The sequence below is a fragment of the Pocillopora verrucosa genome, chromosome 10, assembly GCF_036669915.1.
Source record: "Pocillopora verrucosa isolate sample1 chromosome 10, ASM3666991v2, whole genome shotgun sequence".
NCBI lineage: Eukaryota > Metazoa > Cnidaria > Anthozoa > Scleractinia > Pocilloporidae > Pocillopora > Pocillopora verrucosa.
In genome coordinates this window covers 2,108,252-2,131,051 of record NC_089321.1, presented here as the reverse complement: position 1 = coordinate 2,131,051, position 22,800 = coordinate 2,108,252, and the positions used below count along the sequence as shown (strand labels likewise).

The following is a 22,800-nucleotide window of genomic DNA, read 5'->3' as shown; positions in this document are numbered from 1 at the left end:
AATTGCATATATGTAGCGACATGTTATGATAAATGTTTGTGAGTCGATTGAAAGTGAATCTATGTCCTGGAGATTGACAAATAACTACGAATGCTGAGAGCAACTGGCAAAAAATTGAGTTGCGAGATACGTGTATATAATTTCTCTAGATAGTAAAGCTAACTACATGTCAAGTCTCCTTATTTGTCAATTTTAGAAGCAGTTGTTACAACGTTGTTGCTATCGTTGCTTTTATTGTTCCGTTCCAAAATGCATGGCATATCACGTGCCTTTAAAATTATCACGTAGTTTGAATGTTACTAAGCAACCTGGCTGCTCAATTGTGACGCAACAGACATAAGTTCACAGTATGGCTGCACTGTCGGTTACGCAAGAAAGGCATTAATTTGAACTGAAACTCGGGCTAAACTTGATACAAGGAGACCGATAACCTTTTCAGCAGCTGGTGTTTGAACGACACTTTTGTTCCCAGCATTAGGGTTAAATTTCTGGGACGTCATGAACGGCTTACTCACCGAGATTTTTGTCGCGGAATCAAGAGGACTGTATACTTCTTTGTTTTCTAAACGCGTTTATTTTCTTCCATCACTCCTGACAATCTGAACATACTAACGCTCTAACGGATCTAATACCAATCTGCCCTTACAATTCAGTGCTACTTCGTTTTACAGTTCTAGTTGCGAAATAAAGTAATTTTTCCATAATCACGAGTTCAGTAAATTCCCAATCCCAAAGTACTGTAATATACCCTATTTTAGTTGCAATTTCACAATTACACGTTTCTTTCCCTTATTTAGTTCACTGTACGCATGCAAATCAGTGTTGAACTTTGTTTACAACGTTGTGAAATATCATGTCACGAAATCTTCCTATTCGCGTTACAATCAGTCTAGTATTTCGTTACATTGTGTGACAATTTATAACATTAATCATTAATTATAAAGAAATCGTTCTCGACAATTTTTTTAAAAATGGTGGCGCCGTGAAGTCGAAAAAAGAGTACTCGATATACCTACTTTTAGAGAGTTTTTCGGCTGCTAGATTGGTTAAAATTTAGTTCAGTGGTATTATGTCATTTGACTATCAAATTTTTAAGTTTGTGGAGACTTTAAAAGCCATGGCTTACTTCACTTTGGAAGTTTTTTCTTCGGGTCATTTCACAGTGAGTGAAAATTTCTCGAGACGTAGATTGAGATCTGAAAAAGGCTTGGAAGGTTTTAGGTACGGAGCGTTATCTCCACATTTATCCTACAAGCATAAAAAGGATATTTTTCCGTGACTCTTTTCCGTGACTCTTTTCCGTGACTCTTTTCCGTGACTCTTTTCCGTGACTCTTTTCCGTGACTCTTTTCCGTGACTCTTTTCCGTGACTCTTTTCCGTGACTCTTTTCAGTTCTTTTGTTTGATCAAAATCGATGTCTGATGTTTTAAATGCAATTTTTTATATCTTCGAGAGGAATTAGAAAGAGCTGTCAAATTTAAAATGAAATTAATAAATAATTTAAAATTACACGTACACAAGAATTAAATACCAAGAAAACAAATAATGGTTCAAATATTTAACAATGAAGATATAATGTTTCTAATATTCAAATCAGCTTTCTTTCCTATTAATCAAACAAGACTACTTTCGAAGGTTTCTCTAATGTACTTGCAGATTTCGAAAATATTTTTACAGCGAAGAAAGAGGAATTATCATCGATAAATTATATATAAAGACTATATTCTTATTGGTCTTTAACGATGGCTGTAAACGAAAGAAAGAATCTTACTTTGGATAAAATCATATTTTCTGTTTCGCTCTGAGCTCTGCAGCGGCACGATGTTTAAGTAAATTATACGTTATACATATATTTTTATTTTAGTCCACCCAGAATAGAAAACCACGAGAAACTCTTATCTTTCATGTCTCAGCCATGCCATACAAAAAAAGCAAAAGCCAATCTGACCTTTCCTTCTACTAATCATGGCGGTTGGTTTAGCGAGGCTGTTCCTCAGAAAAAAAGGTCAACCTTCCTCTTTAAACTAATTGTCTCTCTTGATATCCAAAATAACGTACAAATTTCCATGTCATCAGTATAATGGTACCAAAATTAAAATAAAAAAAATTGCCATTTAAGTTAAATGTTTATCACCGGGTTTATTAGCCAATGGACAGACAATTTCCTCCAATCAACCAGCAGATGACGTACATGAAACTTTCCATCGTCAATAAAACAAATGTTTTCTTTTGTTATGTTTATTCTGTACTCCTTTGCATCTAAATTAAATTTTTATCGGATATTTCAAAATTTTTCATCACAGGAGTTTTTTTTCGTCACTGTCGAATTTCGAAGTTTCCAACTTTAACCTGATATCGCAAGTTCAAAATCCTGTATGGCGTACGCTGCATTACGAAATATTCGTTTCTCTCGAGAATCCGCCGATACAAAAAGAGAAATTAGCTTTCCAATTATTTACCTTGGAAGCGTTCAAGTATTGTGTCCTGTTGGTAACGGAATATGCGGGTCCGTGGAGGAAATCTTTGACAATTCTCGGTTAAAACTGAAACATAATTTGCTTCCGAAACAAATTCTTCGAGTAAAAGACAATTTATTTGAGCTTTACAGGGCTGATGAAGAAGAGCATGCGACTAGAACTGTTTACAACTTTAACAAAATAATCTACTGCGGGGTTGACAGCAAAAGGAGGAAAGTATTGGTGTTCAATTATCATCATTTGGAAGGACGCGAAGGAGATTTTTATCTAACGCACGCCTTTTGGTGCGAGAAGAAAAGTGTGGCGAAACAGCTGGCTTTCACAGTCGGGGAATACTTTCAAAAAATGAATTGTGTCTGTGTACAGGATGCTGATGAAATGGGAAACGAAGAATCCCCATTAACAACGAAGTTAAAACCTTCGAGAAGGGAAAAGTATCGCAAAATCCCAAGAAAGCGCTCTTTGAATAAAAACTTAGAATTAAACGAAATTTAAGGCCAGCTGAACACGATCGCAAATGAATCTACATACGATGTACTCAAATGTGAATAAATGTGAAGAAAGATATGCTCGCTGATTTGTTCATTGTTTGTTTTTTTTTCTAACACCGGAACACGCAAAGAGAAAATTGTAAGTCAACCGGCTAAGGCATAGCTGTTGCTGTAAGTGCGCACCCGAATGCATTTAAGTTTTAATCATATTTTTTTTTCTATATGCAATTCAAACCGTTCATTTTGTGAATCATGTGCTAACTATTTATTGCAGGGGGTATTCATTTATTAATATGACTTGTTATCCATTCTGCTTATGTAAATTTTTATCCCAATGTTCACAGTCTAAATACGCTGAGTATCAAAACCGGCCAACTATTCTAAATTTCTTAATAAAGGAATAGATCAGGATTCAAGCAATAACCGATTCCTGTCCAATGACAATAGGGAGGAAAAAAAAAGTCGCGGACACGTTTTTAAATTTTCTGAGCGTAAACTACTTCCGAATTATTGAGAAAAGAGCGAAAAGTTACACGACATGCGGTTTGTAATACAACTAACGTGTTAAAATACACCTGTTCTACTTCCAACCTTTCAGAGGACGGCGTTGATCACTCGAAAGCATAATATGCTAGGTTTGGCATGTTAGAACACAAAATAAGCTGAGCTTAATCAGATATGAAGTTTCGTTGATATGTTCGACATAATTTCTACATGTAAAATCGCCCGCTTATCGAAAAAAATATATAACCATTCTGAGTAAACCGTGGGTACTATCAAAGCCTTACGACCTGGCTTTATATGGAAAATAATATCAAAAAATTCAAATCAATAAATTTTAAATTGTTACTCTGATCATCAGGGGAGTAACATAACGATGCTTGACCCCTGCGTTTGATTTGAGTAGGCTGGATTGTACAGGGCGTGAAATTAATCTTTTTTTCTGATAGCCACTTGGCTATTCTTCAAAGTGGTAGCCAATTCAAAAAAAGTTGGTCGCCATTTTTAAAGACAAACAAAACGTTTTTTCCACGCTGTCAGCGTTCCAGAAAGACCCTCCAAAATTAAGTTAGGAAAAAGATCTTTAACGTGCTACAAAGTGGACACTAAGATGGATGATATTCAACCTTCAAGCTCACCTAAATCTTAGATGGCGTGTAGTTATCGATCAAGATGCATGTGCTGCGTTTTGGAAACGAACTTATCGAGGACGTTTGCCGCGGATTTATCTTTCCAAATCTTTCTAATTCACTATATCTCTAGGTATGGTTATGATGAAGCATTCTAGTCGCCAATTTGGCGACTAATTTTCAGGATTTGGTCGCCAAAGTGAAAAATTTAGTCACATTGGTGCCTGTAGTAGACGCAATTTCACGCGCTGTTGAACGTAAAATATTATGACAATAAATCTTGTTAGCCTGAGGGCTCTAAAAGAAAATCGTTCTACAGGAACAAGGCAAACCAAAAAGCGCTGAATGAGAACTTTAAGATTTTCAAAGTTCGAAATATACAAAACAAAGCCTTTTGGTGATGAATATCTTACAATAAAAATATTTTGAAAGTTTGATAATTTATAATCTGTAGTGTCGTAGAGGACTGCTTGGTACTCGTTCAGCTCAGTGTATGATTTACTCGCTGTGGCAGTTCATTGAAATGTGGCCTATATGCCGGATCTTTCTAGTGGGTGAATCACTTAATAAAGCCCGACTGGACCTGGCAAATCTCCAACTCTTTGCCGTACAGATGTCTGGCACAAGGAAAATATTATTTTGTCTTTAAAATTGCATTTCTTTAAAAATCAATTAAAATGTATAATTACTTATTTCTCAAACTGTCCTTCACGGGTCTGCTACGAACTTGCATACTGATCAGCTTCAGTGGCTGACTTGAAACCTCAGTGGCTATTGCAAGATTATTGTGAGTTTTTCAGGCTTCTTTGTAACAACTACTTTTTTTGTAGTTCGTAACTTGAGTCATCTTTCTTCCTTTGTATTTTTTCTCACTTTTCTAATCTATAAATAATGTTTTTTTCCTATGCACTCTCGGTCTTTTTTTCCAGAATTAGTCTAATAATATTCTCTTTGATACCTGGAATCGGCGCAAGAACGATTTCTTAACTTGAACGAAGCAAACTTCGTAGTGATAAATTTGTTGTTCGTTCCACTTTAAAGGCCTTTTTGTGTACCTAAGAACTCCTAATTATGTTTTGCACAATGAACCAAATCAAATTATATGCAAGCGTCGACATATTTCATTCTGCAAAGACCACAAAAAATACCTCTGTGTAAATATATAGAAATTTACTGATTAAAACTTACGATTAAAATAACAACAACGATGAAAGTTGCAGGGAATATAGGTCTTGCATTGATCCGTAATAGTGCAGTACTGACTGACGCTTATCCCTTGAAGCTGGTTTTTATCAATAATTCAGAAAAAGTAAAGATATAATACCAAAATATTTGATGGGCACAAGGATAAATAAAGATTTTCAACATATGGCTTAAGGTCTTATGTCCTACGAACTTAACTAAATTCAGTTCTTACGGCAATCTTCTTGCGAGCCGAGTCGCACAATAGTTTGCTAACTTTATTTCGGTCTGCTTGCTGCCTTTTCAGTATTTTACAAATCAAAACACTCTAGTTTATCATGTATGGAAAATACAATGAAATGATTTATATTAAAAGATAAACTATATGACAAAGGCGAGGTTATTTAATGTTCACCGTCTTTATCGTTACCACAGTTTCATTGTCGACCGTTCTTTGTGATCTGCTGAAGTTCAAATCATTTTTTTTTTTTACCAAATTACGTCCTATGGGCTGTTCGACATCGCGCAGATAGGCTATGTTCACCGTTTGGCGTTCTTTTTTTCTGTCTTTTTTCTCTTGCTTTTTCATTCATGGCTGTTAAATCACGACCCAAAAAGAATATTTAACAATGTTAAACTGATTTTCATCCGTCTCAAACTGGCATCCTGTCAAACTAAAACATATTTAGTTCTAAAAGGGCCGAACACAACAAAAAGATTTCTCCTCCGTTTTTCTGAAGCTACTCGACTTTGTGCTTTTCAATACATATATTCATCGCTCAATTTCACACATAATTAAGTTAAAACTCGGAAAAAATTGTGATTGAAGACAGGAATATTCCGTTGGCCGCATCCCGTCACGGTTTTCATTTTTTAATATGCCGTGTACTTAACATTCTAACTGTCAAAGAGCGTGGAAGACAAAATGACATTGTCCTTTTTCATAATTCCCTTCTCTTCCGTTGTAGGATGGAAATTATCAGTCGTAATTAAATTTTTATATAGAATTTCATCTATCTCAATAACTCCCACTTCGAATTTTCCTGTTTAGGCTTGGGCGGGACTACCCACTGTGTGGTAATCACTCATATGCTAGTCATTAACTTTTAGGACAAAAGCAAGCTCGGACTTATCATGGGTGTTTATAATCAAATTCAGAGAGTAACTATTGAGCTGGAGAAAAAGTGCCTTATTGAGAAACGCCACGTGGACATCGTGTACTGTAAATTTTCTAAGAAATGAAAACAGAAAAGATCGAGTTCCTCTTTCATTGATGAGGGCGGAATTTCCTTTCCGCAACGTTCAGTCAGTCGTGAAACTAGAGATAACTGACAAACAGGACAAAGGGTAAATTCGAGACAAGCATTCTCACGGAAGCTTCGGGAAAAAAGGCGATTGTTTGACAAAAAAAACCGAGCAAGCATATTAAAAACCAATCTAACTTTGAGCTATGAAATTCAGCCCGTATATATAGTCCCCATTCTTGGGAAGATTCGCCGTGGATAGCACTCATAGATAGGTTATTGATATATCATTAGTCATGAAATACTTAGTGTGGCTTACATGTTTTATTTTGACTTTTGGATTTTCCCAACAAAACGATGAACAACCGCCTTACATTCCACCCATCGAGTTTGGTAGAAAGAGAGAGGCCGATGTTCAACTAGAAATGGTAAATAGAACGATTAGAATTAATACGAGTTGTTTGTAGCAAGATTCACTCGAACGCGTATAAAACAGTACTCAACCGAATATTATTTCGCGATCTAGGTCGATTGGCTAACAATGGCAAAGACGTCCTGATACGTTACAAAAAGTATAAGCTTCCTCTTTGCAATATTTTGTCGTAACGTAGCAAGGGAGCACCTAGAGTTATTTTCAGACTTACACAGAATCCTCCAAATTTAAACTGCCTTCTTTCACATTGCAGGTCTGAGGAAACGTTTCTAGTCTTAACATCGAATATGCCTTCAATCGTGCTCTTCTTTTTTTTATTCGGAGTCTATAGTACTGTGCTTTCTTCAACATAAATTCTTTTACTCTCTCGTTTTTATTAAATGTAACAAATCAATTCTAGGTTCTTACTGCCTCCCTTTTCGACGGATATTTTATTTCAATCACATGGGTTCGCCCGTGTATACATGCCTATTGCTTGCCTCGCGCTAGTTAAAATGCTAAATTAATTTTTCAATACTATGAAATCAGTTTTTAAATTATCTGGTTTATTTTTGTGATTGCGAAATTAAGTTTTAATTTTTTAGTGTTTTTTTTCCCGGTCCTCATATTTCACAATATAGTGCGATCCAAACAACTGAATTGTCATATTATATATGAAAAACCGAGACAAAATAATAATAATGATAATACAAAACACCTTTTGGTAAAAAGTTTACTGTTGTTATCTTTTTTACTGGCTTTCAGCATGATTATCTTCAACCTCCTCCATACATTCCACCGATCGAATTTGGGAGAGAAGTAGAGGACGGCGACCTTATAATGGTAGAGTGTCTATATATATTCATTTACTTGTAAAAGGATTACTGCATTAATTTGTAACGGTAATTATCATCCAAACTGCCCTTCACTCATGGAAGTAACGTTTTCAGAGGGTCTCCCTCAGCCTGAAAACGGCTAAAAAAGTTATGGTGAAAATTAACAAATTTATATCGTCAGTCGCATAAAAAGAGCCAACCGTAAAATTTTATTTCCCGGAAGGGAATTGATTGATAGCCGTGAAATGGCTAGAATGTTAACCGTTATCCGTAAAAGCCATCATGATCACTAAACTGAGACCCTCGTTTCAGCAAGGAAGCCAGTGATATCTGGGGTTGCCTTCAAATTCGGTTAGCAGTATTTTTCACATAAATATGATATTTCAATTATTTTTTTTCTGATAATTTTGAAAACGTTATTCATAAGCTAAATCGGAAATTTCTACGTTTCAGAAAAAGCTACGGTTATGATGAAGGCTCTGACTAGAAATAGAAGTACTCGCGTGAGGAATGTCACGGAGGATCTGAAGAGAGGAGAACGACAAAAACTGTTGTTTTTGTTCCTTAAGAAACATCTTGATTTCAAATTATTGTTATAAAAATAAATTAAACGTTATATTTTAGTTTGTTGCATTATTATTGATTTACTCAAACCTAGCTACTCAACAAAGGTCTCGTCTGTGTCTCGAAAATAAACTTCAACAAACAGGTCTGACAGCAAAAAATCGACGTAATGGCTGATTTAATAGGTTTAAGAAGTTTCGGAGTGGATTAGTTTGTTTTTCTTGTAATAGTACTAACTTATCAGTTTTTTTTACAAGACTTGAACAATAGACTGCAAAATACCTCTTTATTTACCTTTGATGACAAAATCCGGTCAGTCATTGTCACCTACAACTCAGTCATTTTCAAAAATTACCCTCAGCCAGACGTACACACTACAACAACAGAAAAATCCCTTAAGTCACCCTCTTGGATTTCCCGCTTCCTTTGACAAATTTGGCGTGTGGAATGAACCATTGATGGATACACAGTTTCTCAATGGAAGAGTATCTTCGGCCATCAGAAATCATGATCATTCAAATGATTTTAAAAGTCTTCGTTTAAGCAGAAATTATAGGTAATGTTGAGAGTCTTTGGTCAGAATTAGAAATGTCATTTGACGGCAGATAAACTTCTTTCTCTCAATACCGGTAGATTGACATCCAAATTTTATCTATCGGACATTGTTTGACTTCTGTTGAAATCGGAAACTAACTCCTTTACGGCTATTCAGTTATACACTGATGCTCCAGTGATATCGGTGTTGGAGAATAACAGACTTAGCACACTTGGATAGAGCTTTCAGACCTTAGTTTATCACATTGATATTATGCACGTATATATAAATAAAACCATAACGTGTCGATAAATAACGACGGTCTCAATGGGGTTAACCGTAAAACCGTTAACGAAAAACTATAACCGTTAAAATATTTTCTTTATAGAGTGCGCCATTTTTTTTGAGTCATGAAACTCTCACTAAACGTTAGCGGCAAAATGGCTTAAATCTTAACCCTTAAGAGTAAATTCATCACCCCATTGAAAACCTCTTTTACATGTCTTCAAGCGAAAACGGTATTCAGTCAGACATGCTTCAGGTTTATATATTCAAAGAGATGAGACGATACAGATTTGTTTAGATCGTTACTATCATTGATAGAGGCTGTATCTTTGCCATCTCCGAGTTGAAGTAGCTTATATCCTATAACAAAGTCTTGCATGCTTTCCTTCTGTTAATGCAACAGTTTAAACCTGATTTTTTTGCAACTAATTGCAAATCAGTCACTCAAGTTATGCTAGATATAGTCGTTTGTTTCTTTCGATAGCACATCTATAAACCATCAACAAATTTATACAAACCAACTTGAAGAAAATATAGACGAAGCTGCAATTTCCCTTTTAAAGATCTTTGGAAACCCTGATATATTTCGTTAGTTGTCCCATCTTAGCACTTTTTGTATTTGCTAATGACAGGATATTCAGACAAACGGGTGCTCGAGAATGTCAGAGTAACGAAATCGGCACTAAATTTCATGCTTGAGTGATAGTTTAAGACGTGGACTTTCAAATTCTGCTCGAAAGCCGAATGTAAAGCGCTGGAAAGACTATTTCTAATATCCTTCTGCTTCAACTGCTTGCAGAACAAGATAACCATCAGAAGTTAAATCAAGAGACGTGCTCAGTAAACTACTGCTCGATAGCAGAGTAATAATTCATTGAGAGTAATTCAACCGCTACTTGGAGCCAATGTTCCATTCGATTGATCATTAACGGTTAGAACTACCTGTCTCTAAAATCAGTTAACGCACGAGTCAATGTTACCGACACACCTCCCCCCACTGATTTGCTTTCATCTTTAAGAACTACCTGAAACTAAACTTCAATTACCGCTGTGCTCCATTATCTGCTCGAAAGCTGATGGAGTATGATTGTAGATGAAAACAAGCACAATATAATTGTAAAGCGACTTTTTTAATCATTATTCTTAGCCAATTTCCTTTCAAATGTTTGTCCGTAGACATTATTATATACCACGCAGGTGTATTGTGCTTTTCGCAAGGGGCTAATTGGCTATCACGGAAGTGATCAGCACGTACTAGTCACTTCTTAGCTGTCAAGAGGACAAAATCGCGCCTCGAGCGTTTCATATCTGACATTTCTAAAAATTTTGAAAGAAACATACTATTTTTTGGTTTCTTTATGGTAGATACTAGGAAAATTATTCACCTCAGTGTCGGTGAAAGTGGAAGATATTTACCTTTACTGCAGTGAATAATTGTTAACTATTGGGAAATACCGGACAATGTTTTGCACGAGTGAAAAGTAAGAACATGCGTCTTTAAATCCTGTTCAGATAAGTCTAGAAAGAGGCCTTCACAATTATGCAATTATTATTTTGTCCAGAACTATGCAACAGAAACAGCGCGGACTGTTTAAGCAATAGACTCCACTTTCTATTGGTTTACTGGCCTAATAACCCACGCGGCCTCAGGGGAACGTTGATTTGGGAGAACACGAGAAAAGTGGTGAATCACGAGCCAGAGGCGAATGATTTAGCCTACTTTTCGAGTGCTTTTGAGAGTAATTTAAAAAATCTTAATTGTTCCGTTAGGAGCTCCCTTAAATTTGAAGTTCAAAGTTTTTTTGCACAGCACAGCTAACTTAGACAAAAAATGCAAAAAATTAAAAAACAAAAACAAACAAAAAAAGACCGTCTAGCGCTCTCTTTTACTTGATTACTTTCATGGATACATTGATATCTTTAATTTAAACTAACCCTTAAGCAGAAAGAAAGCTGTGCTTCCATGCTTTATGGTAAAACAATAGTTTACCTATAATTGCAAATCAGTGACGCGAATTATGTTCTTAAGCTTATCTTTCCTCTATAAAAGATGTTTTATAACAAAATCTTTTATTCAAATTATTTTGAGATACAAATCGGTAAAATTAAGTGAATCAAATATCCACCTTATAACCACAAGTTTTTGGACCTCATTTTACAAACGTGACAAACTCACACGCCATTGCTACCGAATTGTAGTAATAATGACATTAGTTTTGTTTGCCGTGGATGAAAATTACAGACGCGCTCCATAAACTTCTGCTAAAATGCAGAGCATAATTATTTATGTAAAAAAGAACGTCAATACTGAGGCAGCACCTTTTATTTGAGACACATCAACCCTAAAGTAGGCAGGCTGTTTTTACGTCTCATTGATATCTATGGAGCATAAGTCTCCTTCTATTAAAATTTGCGGCATATTTGCGAAAGAAAATAATAGATTCAATTTTAATGTTAATATCTTTTTCCTTTAGCCATTGTTTTGAAACGCATAAAAAGGCGCGAGCGAAAAGAAAGAGTAACTTCTCATCTTGTTCCCAGAGAGGCTTGAAAACACTGAGCTGATTGAAGATCGTACCTACACGTTTCAAGTGAGTATAACAAGCCTCTGTCATAACTAAAACTTCAATAACATAGGTGAAGATTGTGCAATCTTTCCCGAGTAAGCTTTTAGTTCAGATTGATAAAGGAAGAATTTTCTTTAGATACACGTCATCACGAAATCAAGGCGCACGAATTCTGAAAAGTTCATTCAGCGACATTGACTCTGTTTTTCGGCAGTGTAAGCTAAGAACGATTCAGAGGTGAACTTTTTTCAGCTGTGGAAGACGTATTCTCTTCTGGTAGAAGACTGATGTCATATAAGTCACTGAAAGAGCTGCTATGCACAAATGGGTTCATAGCATTACATTTTCCAACTGATTTCACCACTTTCGATCCGTGCCAATCTCATCAATTGACTTTATCACATATTTTCACCTTGCCGAAGTAATATTTTGTGGTAATTTACAATTCGTGTCAGTTAAATCCATACTTAACCATCCTTCTTCATCATGGGTTTATTTAGCTTTTAATGCAAATTATCATGTTACCAAAGTAATATTTTGTAGTAATTTACAACTCATGCCAAACTTCTCCTTGATCAACCACACTCTTTCTCCTTCTTTGTTTATCATTTCATGATTTTCTGTTTCTGTTTTACCGAACTAATACTTTATAGTCCCTTTCCTAATTAAAATGTCACAACATGTAGCTTCAGGAATAGGTTTATGAAAAAGCAGAATTTCCTCGCGTCAATTATAACTTTTAATTTTTTGTTCATAAGGCAGTTTGATTTTCTTAAGACTTGCTAAGTCATTCTTACGTGTAGCACCTACATTTGTAAATTTTCCTCCGTTACATATAATGAGTGATAAGGCTTTCCTAATGAGATAATCTTGCTGTTTTCCACTCTTAGGGATTCATATCGTTGTTCCAGAGATCGGACCATGACGGTAAACGCAGGGACTCTTTTACTCATTCTTGCCTGTTACGCTGTACATTGTAAGTACTCGTTCTATTTTTATAGGGAAACATAATGTTAAACGATGTGAATGCTTATTAAAGTATGTTTGCTATGAGATATGCATTGTCAAATACATTTGCAAATTTAACTTTGTAGAATTCTTGTTTGATACCATATACGGCTTTTTCCTACCAAACTATATGAGAAGAAAATATGTCGCTGAACTTAGAATTATTTTAAGATTTTTCTAGGTTCATTTATACTCAGAAAGATCGAGTCACTCGTGGGATTCTTTTAGAAATTGTTATTTCAGTACCAAAGATCTTTTCCTCTTTTTAGCAATTATCATTTAGTTTGGAATCAGGGTTTGTACTGGCTATTACTGATATAAATTCTTTCAAAACCACCTCATTGTTATATACTGTCCAGTATAAATTTATCACTAGAGAAAGATCCAAGTCTCTTGCAGAAGTGAGTGGTGTGTTTCCTTTCATACGCATAAAGGATACGCCTTTGTCATCGCCCGAATTTTTTGAAACAAATGTATTCCATATTGTCGTGTGTCAGATCAATAATAAATCACAGATAGTGTCAAAATGTGGTGAGAACAAAAAAGTGGCAGAGAAATTGCTCAGTGAAATGGCATCGATTTGCCTTATGTAACATTGAAGCGAAAAGTTGGTGATGGTAACGTCATCTATGCGTCACTATAACGACACTATAACAACATAACGATGAAATTTTAATCTCAGCCATGGCAGCCGACGTTCAAGAGGACGAATTCGGTTCGACACCCCAGTCCGACACCCCTGAACGTCAAGAGCTACCCAAAAGTTTCCAAAATGCAGGTACAATTTCGTCACTTTTTTACAATTTGTTTTGTAGTAAGTATTCTTTTTCATAAATACGTAGAATACTATAGCAGGCATAAAAGATACGCCTTTGTCATCGCCTGAATTTTTTTAAACAAATATATTCCATATTGTCGTGTGTCAGATCAATAATAAATCACAGATAGTGTCTAAATGTGGTGAGAACAAAAAAGTAGCAGAGAAATTGCTCAGTGAAATGGCATCGATTTGTTTTATGTAACATTGAAGCGAAAAGTTGGTGATGGCGACGTCATCTATGTGCCCTTCCTCCAAGAACTCATAAGAAAGAGCCAATCAAAAAATGCATGCATACTTCAGCTTATCATGTAATATCCCATAGGTTATCGCAGTGCGATTTCATCACCTCTCTTCAGAAGAATTATCAATGGAGCACATGCCCTTCATCCTGCCACATGGCCCTGGCTGGCTTCATTGAGAACATTACATGGTCATTTTTGCGGTGGCTCACTGATCAGTCCTGAATGGGTGCTTACAGCTGCTCACTGCTTTTTTAACCCCCATACTCATCAACCTTCAATCAATCTTCAGACGATGCAGGTGGTTTTGGGTAGGTATACCCATCATAGACGGTTGATCATTCTTTTAGATTTATTAACTAACTATGAATCGAAGAGCGAAAGGCTGAGCGTTGCCTCCATTCACCACCCATCTCCCTCAAAGTAACTTTCGTTTTGTGAGAATACTTAAGAATTATCTTACCCTCCAGGTGAGATTGAGAGGTTGCAGTATAAATTCCGGGAAATATGATCTCCAGGAGCTCCGCGTCGATCAGAACGGCTGCTAGATATAAAAGTGGCCGAAGTTTCTGTAGATAATGGATTTAAGCTTGATCCAACTGGTTGCAACGGAATTACACAGTGTACAATCATCAGTGCCGCTTTTATATAATCAGTCCGTCTCAAAAATTATATAAATGGCTTTACCTCGTTGCACATATGAAGTCAAATTTGGATGCCTAACATCACGACCACTTCACATACGTTGTCAATTTTCTCATATTTAGTACTAAATATCCAATTTGACCTGCAGATATCGATTGCTAATCGACATGGGTAAAAATGTTTTCATAACTAAATTAAATATAACTTATTAAATTATACTGGAAATGATACAGAAACGTAGGCTCAAACGTTTTAAGCTCCATATTTTAAACAATTTGTTTTCAATTACAAATTAAAGCTATGATATTTTGATTGTGCTGATAGCCGATCTCGAAATGTACAATTGTATGAGAGCAATATGCCTCACTCGTGATATATTTCTTTTTATTTCAGGTGCCAAGGGTAACAATCAGCCTGGTATGCACTTTGGAGTTGCACAGTTGGTCTTGCATCCCCAATATAGGCCGTTTCCACAGGCGGGTCCATTTGACATTGCCCTTATAAGGCTCGCTGGCAGGGTAACCAATATCCCACCTGTCCCCTTGCCTGATAATAACCCAACAGAACCATCGCTTACAGCAAAATGCATGGCTGCTGGTAAGCATATTTGATTAATGTTTGATCAATATAAAAAACTTAAAAGAAAAAAAAAAACTAGACTTCTCGCTATGATGTGGGAGAGCGGTTGCCTCTTTGTTAGTGAGCTGGAGTCTGGTTGGAGAGGTCTGGGTTCGAGACCTGACCAGGTCATCGTGTTGTGTACTTGGGAAAAACACTTTTCTTTCACAGTGCCTCTCTCCATCCAGGAGTATTAATTTGGTACCGGTGAATTGTCAGGGAAGCCTGATCAAATGCTTGGGGGTAACCTCGGGATAGATTAACCTCCCATCCAGAGGGGGGGGGGGGGGGTTGGCGCTTAGCTTGACATAACCTTTCCTCACTTTGATGATAAATATATTCATATAGTCTAGGTAAAGAATACACGTCAATTGCCAAAGCTTCCAACACAAATGTCTCTACTACGATTTAAGGAGGATGTATGTCAGATGTAATGCTACCACGGGTTTTAATGGATGTTGCACGTGCACAAATGTGTCTACATAACCCAGACTAGCAATGTCTTTTTGTTTTTCCATTTTCAACATTTTGCGGCGTTCCCTGATGCAAATATGAAAGCACCATCAAAGATTAAAACTATTAGCACTGATTCCAATCATCAGGTTGGGGACGTCATATACCTGGGCCAGGCAGATTAACCCCTCCAGTTCTTCAGCAAGCACCGATGCCTCTTCAAGACCCTCGGAGATGTGGAATGGGCATAGTTAATATTAATTTCCAGTTATGTGCAGGAGGAACTGGAACTAGTACATGCCAAGGGGACAGCGGTGGTCCACTGTTTTGTGAAGACCGTGGAAGGTTTGCCCTCCAAGGGATCACGTCCTTTGGACACCCGTTTTGCATATCTGACCAATCCAGTGTGTACACTCGGGTCAGTTTTTTCGTGGGTTGGATCCGAGGAATCGTGGCAGGTACAAACTTTTAGTCATTTACCCACGATATGTTTGACCGCATGTTAGGGGAACTGAACAAAATTCACCAGTTCGAGGCTTTCGTTTTTCCTTCATGATTTGGCTTGTTCACCTAGGCCTTCCATTTCTTTTGATTAGTTTCAACCAGAAAAGGTTTGTGGTTGTGCAAGGAAAATTTGTTAAATTAGCTGACGAGTGTGTTGTTTCGCGATAGAGTGCCTTATGTAGTAAAACCAGAAGTAAAATAAGCTAAACGGCCAATCAGATGAAAGGATGATATCTCCAGTAAATCTCAAATAAAAATTTCGCAACCTACTTCAAGGGCTAAATCTGACTGGTTGAGAAAGTGGCGCGAGTTTCCTAGACCAATCAAAGAGCAAAGTAAAGTTAATCCAAAGCGACCCCAGGAGATCGCCAGTTTCTATTTGAATTCGTAAATGAAACTTCAATATTGAGGATCGCGTGATATGCCTCAGTCTTAATCATTGTAGATGACACTTGCAGATATCATAAACATCTTGAGAGGAGCTATGGAATTAAGAGATTGGTAATCGCCGTACGAGAGAACCGAAATTTGACAAACCAGTATAATTTTCAGTATATTTGATAATCGGAGGTTTCTTCGTTAATCATACATCAGACCAGAGAAAATCCAAAAGCAAGCAAGTAATAGCAGAAGGAGGTGTTAAAAATTAGTAGAAACTTGCTCACTGACATTAAATTCAAACCCTTAATTGTCATAATAACTATTTTGAACTGACGTAATTCTTGGAAATACAATGATAGAAACGCGCTGCCTTCTTTTCACTTTAAATAATAGATGAAAAACTTCCATAACTATCCCTAACTGTAATTGAGAGAGAAACCTTTACAAAACAAGTGGATGACGATGCAATTTGCCACTGCTTTTATGTACGGTGGTATGGGTGTGCCATGATAAATGAAGAAAGCTGCAGCTACTTTTATTCCGTTATAGGACCGAGGCCAGGGCCAGGTGTGCCGCATCCTTTTATTCCGAGATTTCCAGTGCCAGGTACAGTATTTTAAAACAAGCATTAGCTCTTTTTCAATCTTATGTTACGTTACGTTAGCCCTTCCAATCGCTCTGACGAAGGGCTAACGCTCGAAACGTCTGCCTTTAAACTCTTTACGGTGGCTAATTTACATTTTAACACTAAATTACCTGTTATGCTCTTTCCCGACGCAGCAACACAGTCTCTTTAGAAACTCACCTCCTTTATTCATTTGTCTTTTTCACTCAGTCTTGTTCATTCATATAGTTCCTTTAACCAATTGCAGCACATTCTGTTGTTTATATTCGATTTTCTACTACATTCATGATTCCTTTTTGCATAATAAGTAAACTTATTGTATTTTCAATTTTTTTGCGGTGTCTTTTTTGCAATTGGTAAGTCATTAATTTCAGATACAAATTGACTAGCATCCAATTTCTCCCATAATATAATCCCTGAATCAAACATTAGGGTTAAGAGAATAGGGAAAATGATCACCAACTAGGGAAGCTCTTGATTGTTAAACAAATTCTCATTGTCAGCATCATAGGAAATGTATGACGAACAGTAGGGAGAATATGTATACTGATGCTTGGGTGTAAAGGGTTTCGTAACAGGTGAACGTTGAAAAAACGATCGATTAAAATTGGTTGCTTATGTTTCAGATTGAAAGTAAAATGTTCTGAGTCTTAGAAAAAATGAAAAAAAAAATGGAAATAAAATCAAACGAGAACACAATAGTAACTAAAAACAGAAGCATTTTTCAAACTTTACGGTTTTTTGATATTTGCACTTTTACTTTATCAAACGATAAATGAGCTATGCAATATTAAGAGGTAAATGATCGTTATCATACTTTTTTGTTAGGTTCCTTCCTCCGTATTCTTTGCTAACTGTCCATTTTGCACGACTTACTTCAGCTTTTATTGAACTTTTACTGGCGATGAACTAACCGATGTTAATTGTAATTTTAAGGTCGCTAATTTACCGAGGGAGCGTGCAAGTCGTCCATGGAACAGCCAATTTGTAGATGCTGGTGATCATTGTATTGAATTTACCACACGTAGTTGTTAATAAAATGATGGCATTACTCCATGAGCTAATCGAGAAGTGTGGGTCTCCATTAACTCTTTAAATTAAAGTTGACATTAAGGCACATCCAGGTCAGGAAGAATAGATGAAATACTTTAGGCCCTTCCTTCTAATTTTTCTATCGAATATTTGCGCAATTTGAAAGAAAGTACAGGGAGCAACAGTGGACTGTAACGTTTCATTTTCTCTGAATTTTCTAAATTTTACCACAGGAGCCAAACTTTGATTACATGCCCTTAATCAATCATCCAGCAAAAGCTTAACATACCAGGCTCCAGCTCTGAATATAAAAATGTGCTCACAAAGATATCCAGAAATTTTTCGCTCACGATATTTAACGGCACAAAAGTTTGGTTTCTGCGGCAATTTTCTCTCAGCTGTTCGTAGGTAAAACTATCGGCAAATTCTGCTCAAAATACTATCATCAACTCCGTTTAGCTTAAAAAAATGATCCTTGATCGGTTTGCTTAATAGATGTTCCAGCTCTTCGTCTCCCGTCCTGTTAGTGGCTCCGACTGCCATGACTTCAATTCCTCTTCTTTTTATTTCGTCAGCTCTTATTTTAACAGCGTCAGATCCAATGAAACTAAATCCATTCGTAATAAAAATAACAACTTCTCTTACTTCTGAAAGGAAAAAAACAACTGAAAATTAGCAGAAAGAAAAAAGATGATGGCTTTTTCACAAAGCATTCCCGTGCACGCTTAATTCTTCTCAATCAAGGAATGCTCGGAGAGGGAGGTACCATGAGTGGAATAAGACGCCACGAGCGACACACGGACGCTGTCACTGGATAAGGCGAGTCGCCTGATCAGTGCCTTAGCAAAGTCTTCTTTAAAACTTTCTTCACCTATACTCGCAGAGGCATCAAGAACTATAGCCAAGTCAATCTTTTTGTCACAATTTCCTGTTTGTCCTGTTTTGATTGAGATTGTACGTTAGAAGTTTACATAGCGTTTTTTACTAGGGCAGATCCCTCAAAGCTGACCCGAACTGAGGAATTGAACAATCAGTCATTTATTTTCTCTGAATTTGGCTAATGGAGAGGGTCACATCTTGTCCTTCGTAGACTCAATTGACACCTCAACGGACTTGATTTATAAATAGTATCACAACGAGTTATTTTCGAGATTTTCTTAAAGCTCTAGCTACTAAGTACTAAGTACTAAGTTTTTACTTCATTTTGTAGCATTCAATTTGACTTGCATAAGAAATATTGCCCATATTAATTTTCTACAAAAAGCACTTAGAATGTGAGCGCCTAAAGTACTCTGTCAACAAAGATTTTCTGTGGCATTTTTCAGTTCCTAACGCACTTTCAAATAAGGTACTCTAAGAGACTACTATTTATGGTTAGGCTGCTTGGCAATAAGTTCTGAGCAGGGACTTGAGAGCAAAAATCAGAAAGTATAATTCTTGCAAGGAAGAAGTTCCAAAAATTTTACCGCATGAAAATGTGTTGGCATTTCAAAAAATAGGTCCGCAATGCGTACATGTGTGGCTTACGAAATTGAGCTGCTTTTTAGTGTCTGGTGTCTCATTGGGTTTCTATTGGAAGAGCTAATATCCGATTACCATTAGATAGTTTTCAATATTGATCCTGTTCATCAATAACACAAGACAACTAGCATACAAAAGTCCTGAAATGTTCATTCTGAAGATGAGAGTTATTGGCCAAACTTTGTTATGGAGGTCTCATTTTGACAACAAAAGTTGCACATGTAACCTGAAGATTTAAGGAACTGAAAAAACATCAGCATAATTTCCCATAGTGGTCTGATAGATTCAGTCATTATTATGTTTACTTAGCGAAGTTGAATTGACTTCTGAAGTTTGTAGGTTGATTGTCTTTTCCAAAGTAAATGATGTGAAATGAACTCTAGGGAAGAATTTTATATGAATATTTTTGACATTTTGTGTACTAGTACATAAGGATAAAACTTTGGAGAAGGGCAGGGACATTTGGGAAATGATGTAATCTACACTAGAAGCCATTGGGAGCTTGATTTGGTGTGAATGTATGACTAATTTTGGACAATACATACATATAAAGTAACACAATGCTGGGTGTAGGTTTCTTTTGTCCATTAGGGCATAAAAGTTCAACTTTCAGTTGGTTGAGAGCAAAACGTTTACTATAATTATTGTATTTAGGTTTTGTGGGACTGTATTTTCAATAAAGAACACAGAAAAATTTAGTTCAGGTAGGTAGATATGAGGTTGCAAATGGAAGAGTCTAGGGAAAAAAGATAGGTGCATTACAAGATCAGAACACAAGCAATATTTTAATGAATCATATGTTGAGTTAAGTTCTCTGAAGTAACATTACATTAACGTTGCTAATAATTTTTAACCCAATAAGATTTACAATCTGACTTGGAGGTTTTATTTACCAGAAAGTTCAAGAGAGATAGAGTGTCGCCATAATAGATTTCAGGAACAGTACTCAGAGGCATAACTTAAACACAGCAGGTTCAATGTACAGGCAAGTGCATGATGGTATCATATGATTTAAACTACCAGAAGCTTCCAAGTTTTCTTATTATTGAAATTGTAATTTCATGCCAGTGAATCTACCAAATTCAAGTTATGTGGAGAAATGAATGGGTGAACTTGACGTCATCATGCAAATGGTCGACTTAACATCATCATGCAAAGTGCTAATCTACCGTACATAAAGGTCCAAGACAAACATGGTAAGCAACTGAACTTCATGTATCACTTTGTGTTAGAGCATACAACAGGACTTGTGAGACCTGCTTCACTCTCATTTGCCAGAACAAGATTGAACGTCTGTTACCAATCAAAATTCAGAATGACTGTGACAGTTTGGAACTGATCTGTTAAGACTGTGCTTTTAAGGGGTCTACAGATGTGATTAGAACCCTGGGTCTCCGAAGATACCTGATGGTTATCTAATCCACATCAAGTAGCTCTAACTTTTAACTATAAATGTAACAAATGTCAGTTCCATTGAACTGTCTTCATAAAACTCAACAAAGTCTAAGCTAAGTTAATTAAAGTGTACTTAGGTATTCTAAATAAGCAGAAGTAAATTTTTCACAAATAACAAATGTTGAGCTCATAGCGTGTGTGCAGTTTAAAGTATTTGAAAAATTTACAGTTGCTTATCATATGAGAAATCATGTTATTGATTTTTCATAACATACACATGAAAGATACACATTCACAGGAAATCCACAAACTGATGGCAGATAAATTTGACAGTATTGACTAAACGAAGTGTGTGCCATCAAAATTTGTCCTTCAGCTGAATTCTTACTCAGGAATGCAATTTGTTAGTGTTTATCAATATACATAAAAGTATCCAAGCTTTTGTTTATTTTTGTCAGCTACTGCATGTATCAATCAGAACAACCTACTTTGTGTAAATCTGATTGGTTTCTAATGTGATCTATTGTTGCTGAGCATAGTTTATATTATTTTGTACATGAGTTATTACTTTTTCACTAATGATAAATGAAAAAGGTACCTAACTATTTTCAGCCAATCAAAAAAGTGTAATTTTTCATGTATATCAGTATTGTGATGAATTCACCAAACCAAACAAGTAACTGAAAAGGAGTTGTAGTCTACCAAATAAAGGCCTACTACACATGTATTGCCACCAAGTATAGATACCAATGCTTATCTGAACCATTATGAAGAGAATCTAGAAGACTGCCAAGGTTGAAGGAAGTTATGAAATGTGAAATGAGTCTGAATAATTCTGGCCATAACTTGGAAAACATAACACTAATCACATTTCACTTAACATTAAAGCACTAGGCTCCTATTCATATTTTAATAAAAGCAAAACCACTTTGTTACTGAGTTTCAATGGATTACTCCCCAAAGTTTGGAAACAATCACAATAGACATTTAGCACCATGTTAACAACAAACCACAGTTTCAGGTTAGGCATTAGATGTTTGTGACTTTTATTGGTTTAGCTATGTAAACATGAAAGTATAATTTCATTTAAAGAGGTCGTCAAGTTGAATTTCCAGACAACAGCAGTGTTTCAGTGATTTTCTAAGGGCAACAAAAAAGTCCTATTTTCACTACTGGCTAAAAATGGTTTATTCTATTTGTATTCAATGACATGTAATGCCATGGGTGGCAGGGTATTCTGCAGTTTGACCAAAATTTTATCTTTGCATGTACTAAAAAGACTGTTTAAGTAATTTTCTTACTGAGCATATGGTATAGACAGAAATTCAGGATAAAAAATGTTCCGGCAAATGACTTACGTGAAATGTGACCACACAGAAACACTTTCAGACACTCACTGAGTGGTGCAACCCGCACCGATAGATCAAGCCGATAGTTGTTGGCTTGTGAGAGTGCAATAACTCCTTTCTGTGTGGTACAACCCGTACCGAAGATTCAAGCAGTTAAATATTGTCTTTTAAGAACGTAGAAGCTCTTGCACAAGGTGCACTTATAACACAAGCCGGGTCTGAATGTATTGGCTTCTGTGAGGGGAACTAACTCGTGATACGATCACCTGAAAAAAATTACTCGAGACCACGCTTACAATCAAGATGGCTGACTCAGATTAGTGCGCCATACAATACTTCGATACTAGACCACGTGACAGGCGCTCGACTCTCGTGTACAAATAAATAAATCCGATCGCGCCATAGTGTGGCTACACTACATGTTGTGTAAGCCACACAAAAACTATTGATATTGGAGAAGTGAGACATTTACAAATACTAGCCACA

General features: G+C 36.3%; 2 protein-coding genes and 1 long non-coding RNA gene across 3 annotated transcripts; all 3 read left to right on the top strand.

The window, feature by feature from the left end:
* The first annotated feature begins 2,312 nt into the window (after positions 1 to 2,312).
* LOC131791221 (uncharacterized) lies at positions 2,313 to 2,999 on the top strand. The gene has a single exon (XM_059108564.2). It carries the CDS (start codon positions 2,377 to 2,379, stop codon positions 2,971 to 2,973), a length of 597 nt encoding a protein of 198 aa, XP_058964547.1. The 5' UTR covers positions 2,313 to 2,376; the 3' UTR covers positions 2,974 to 2,999.
* Positions 3,000 to 6,775: 3,776 nt separating this feature from the next.
* Positions 6,776 to 8,252, top strand: LOC136284027 (uncharacterized). The gene is made up of 3 exons (XR_010719036.1): positions 6,776 to 6,953; positions 7,703 to 7,780; positions 8,227 to 8,252. It is a non-coding gene; the product is annotated as an uncharacterized lncRNA (long non-coding RNA).
* Positions 8,253 to 12,620: 4,368 nt separating this feature from the next.
* On the top strand, positions 12,621 to 18,048 carry LOC131791222 (chymotrypsin-like protease CTRL-1). The gene is made up of 7 exons (XM_066173737.1): positions 12,621 to 12,700; positions 13,415 to 13,510; positions 13,875 to 14,102; positions 14,830 to 15,033; positions 15,657 to 15,965; positions 16,942 to 16,998; positions 17,954 to 18,048. Exons 1-7 carry the CDS (start codon positions 12,646 to 12,648, stop codon positions 17,959 to 17,961), a joined length of 957 nt encoding a protein of 318 aa, XP_066029834.1. The 5' UTR covers positions 12,621 to 12,645; the 3' UTR covers positions 17,962 to 18,048.
* Positions 18,049 to 22,800: the final 4,752 nt, after the last annotated feature.

Coding starts and splice junctions, on each gene's coding strand:
- LOC131791221 (XM_059108564.2), top strand. CDS start 2,377: ATGGCGTACGCTGCATTACGAAATATTCGTTTCTCTCGAGAATCCGCC.
- LOC131791222 (XM_066173737.1), top strand. CDS start 12,646: ATGACGGTAAACGCAGGGACTCTTTTACTCATTCTTGCCTGTTACGCT. Junction 12,701..13,414: donor TGCCTGTTACGCTGTACATT/GTAAGTACTCGT, acceptor TTTTAATCTCAG/CCATGGCAGCCGACGTTCAA. Junction 13,511..13,874: donor CAAAAGTTTCCAAAATGCAG/GTACAATTTCGT, acceptor AATATCCCATAG/GTTATCGCAGTGCGATTTCA.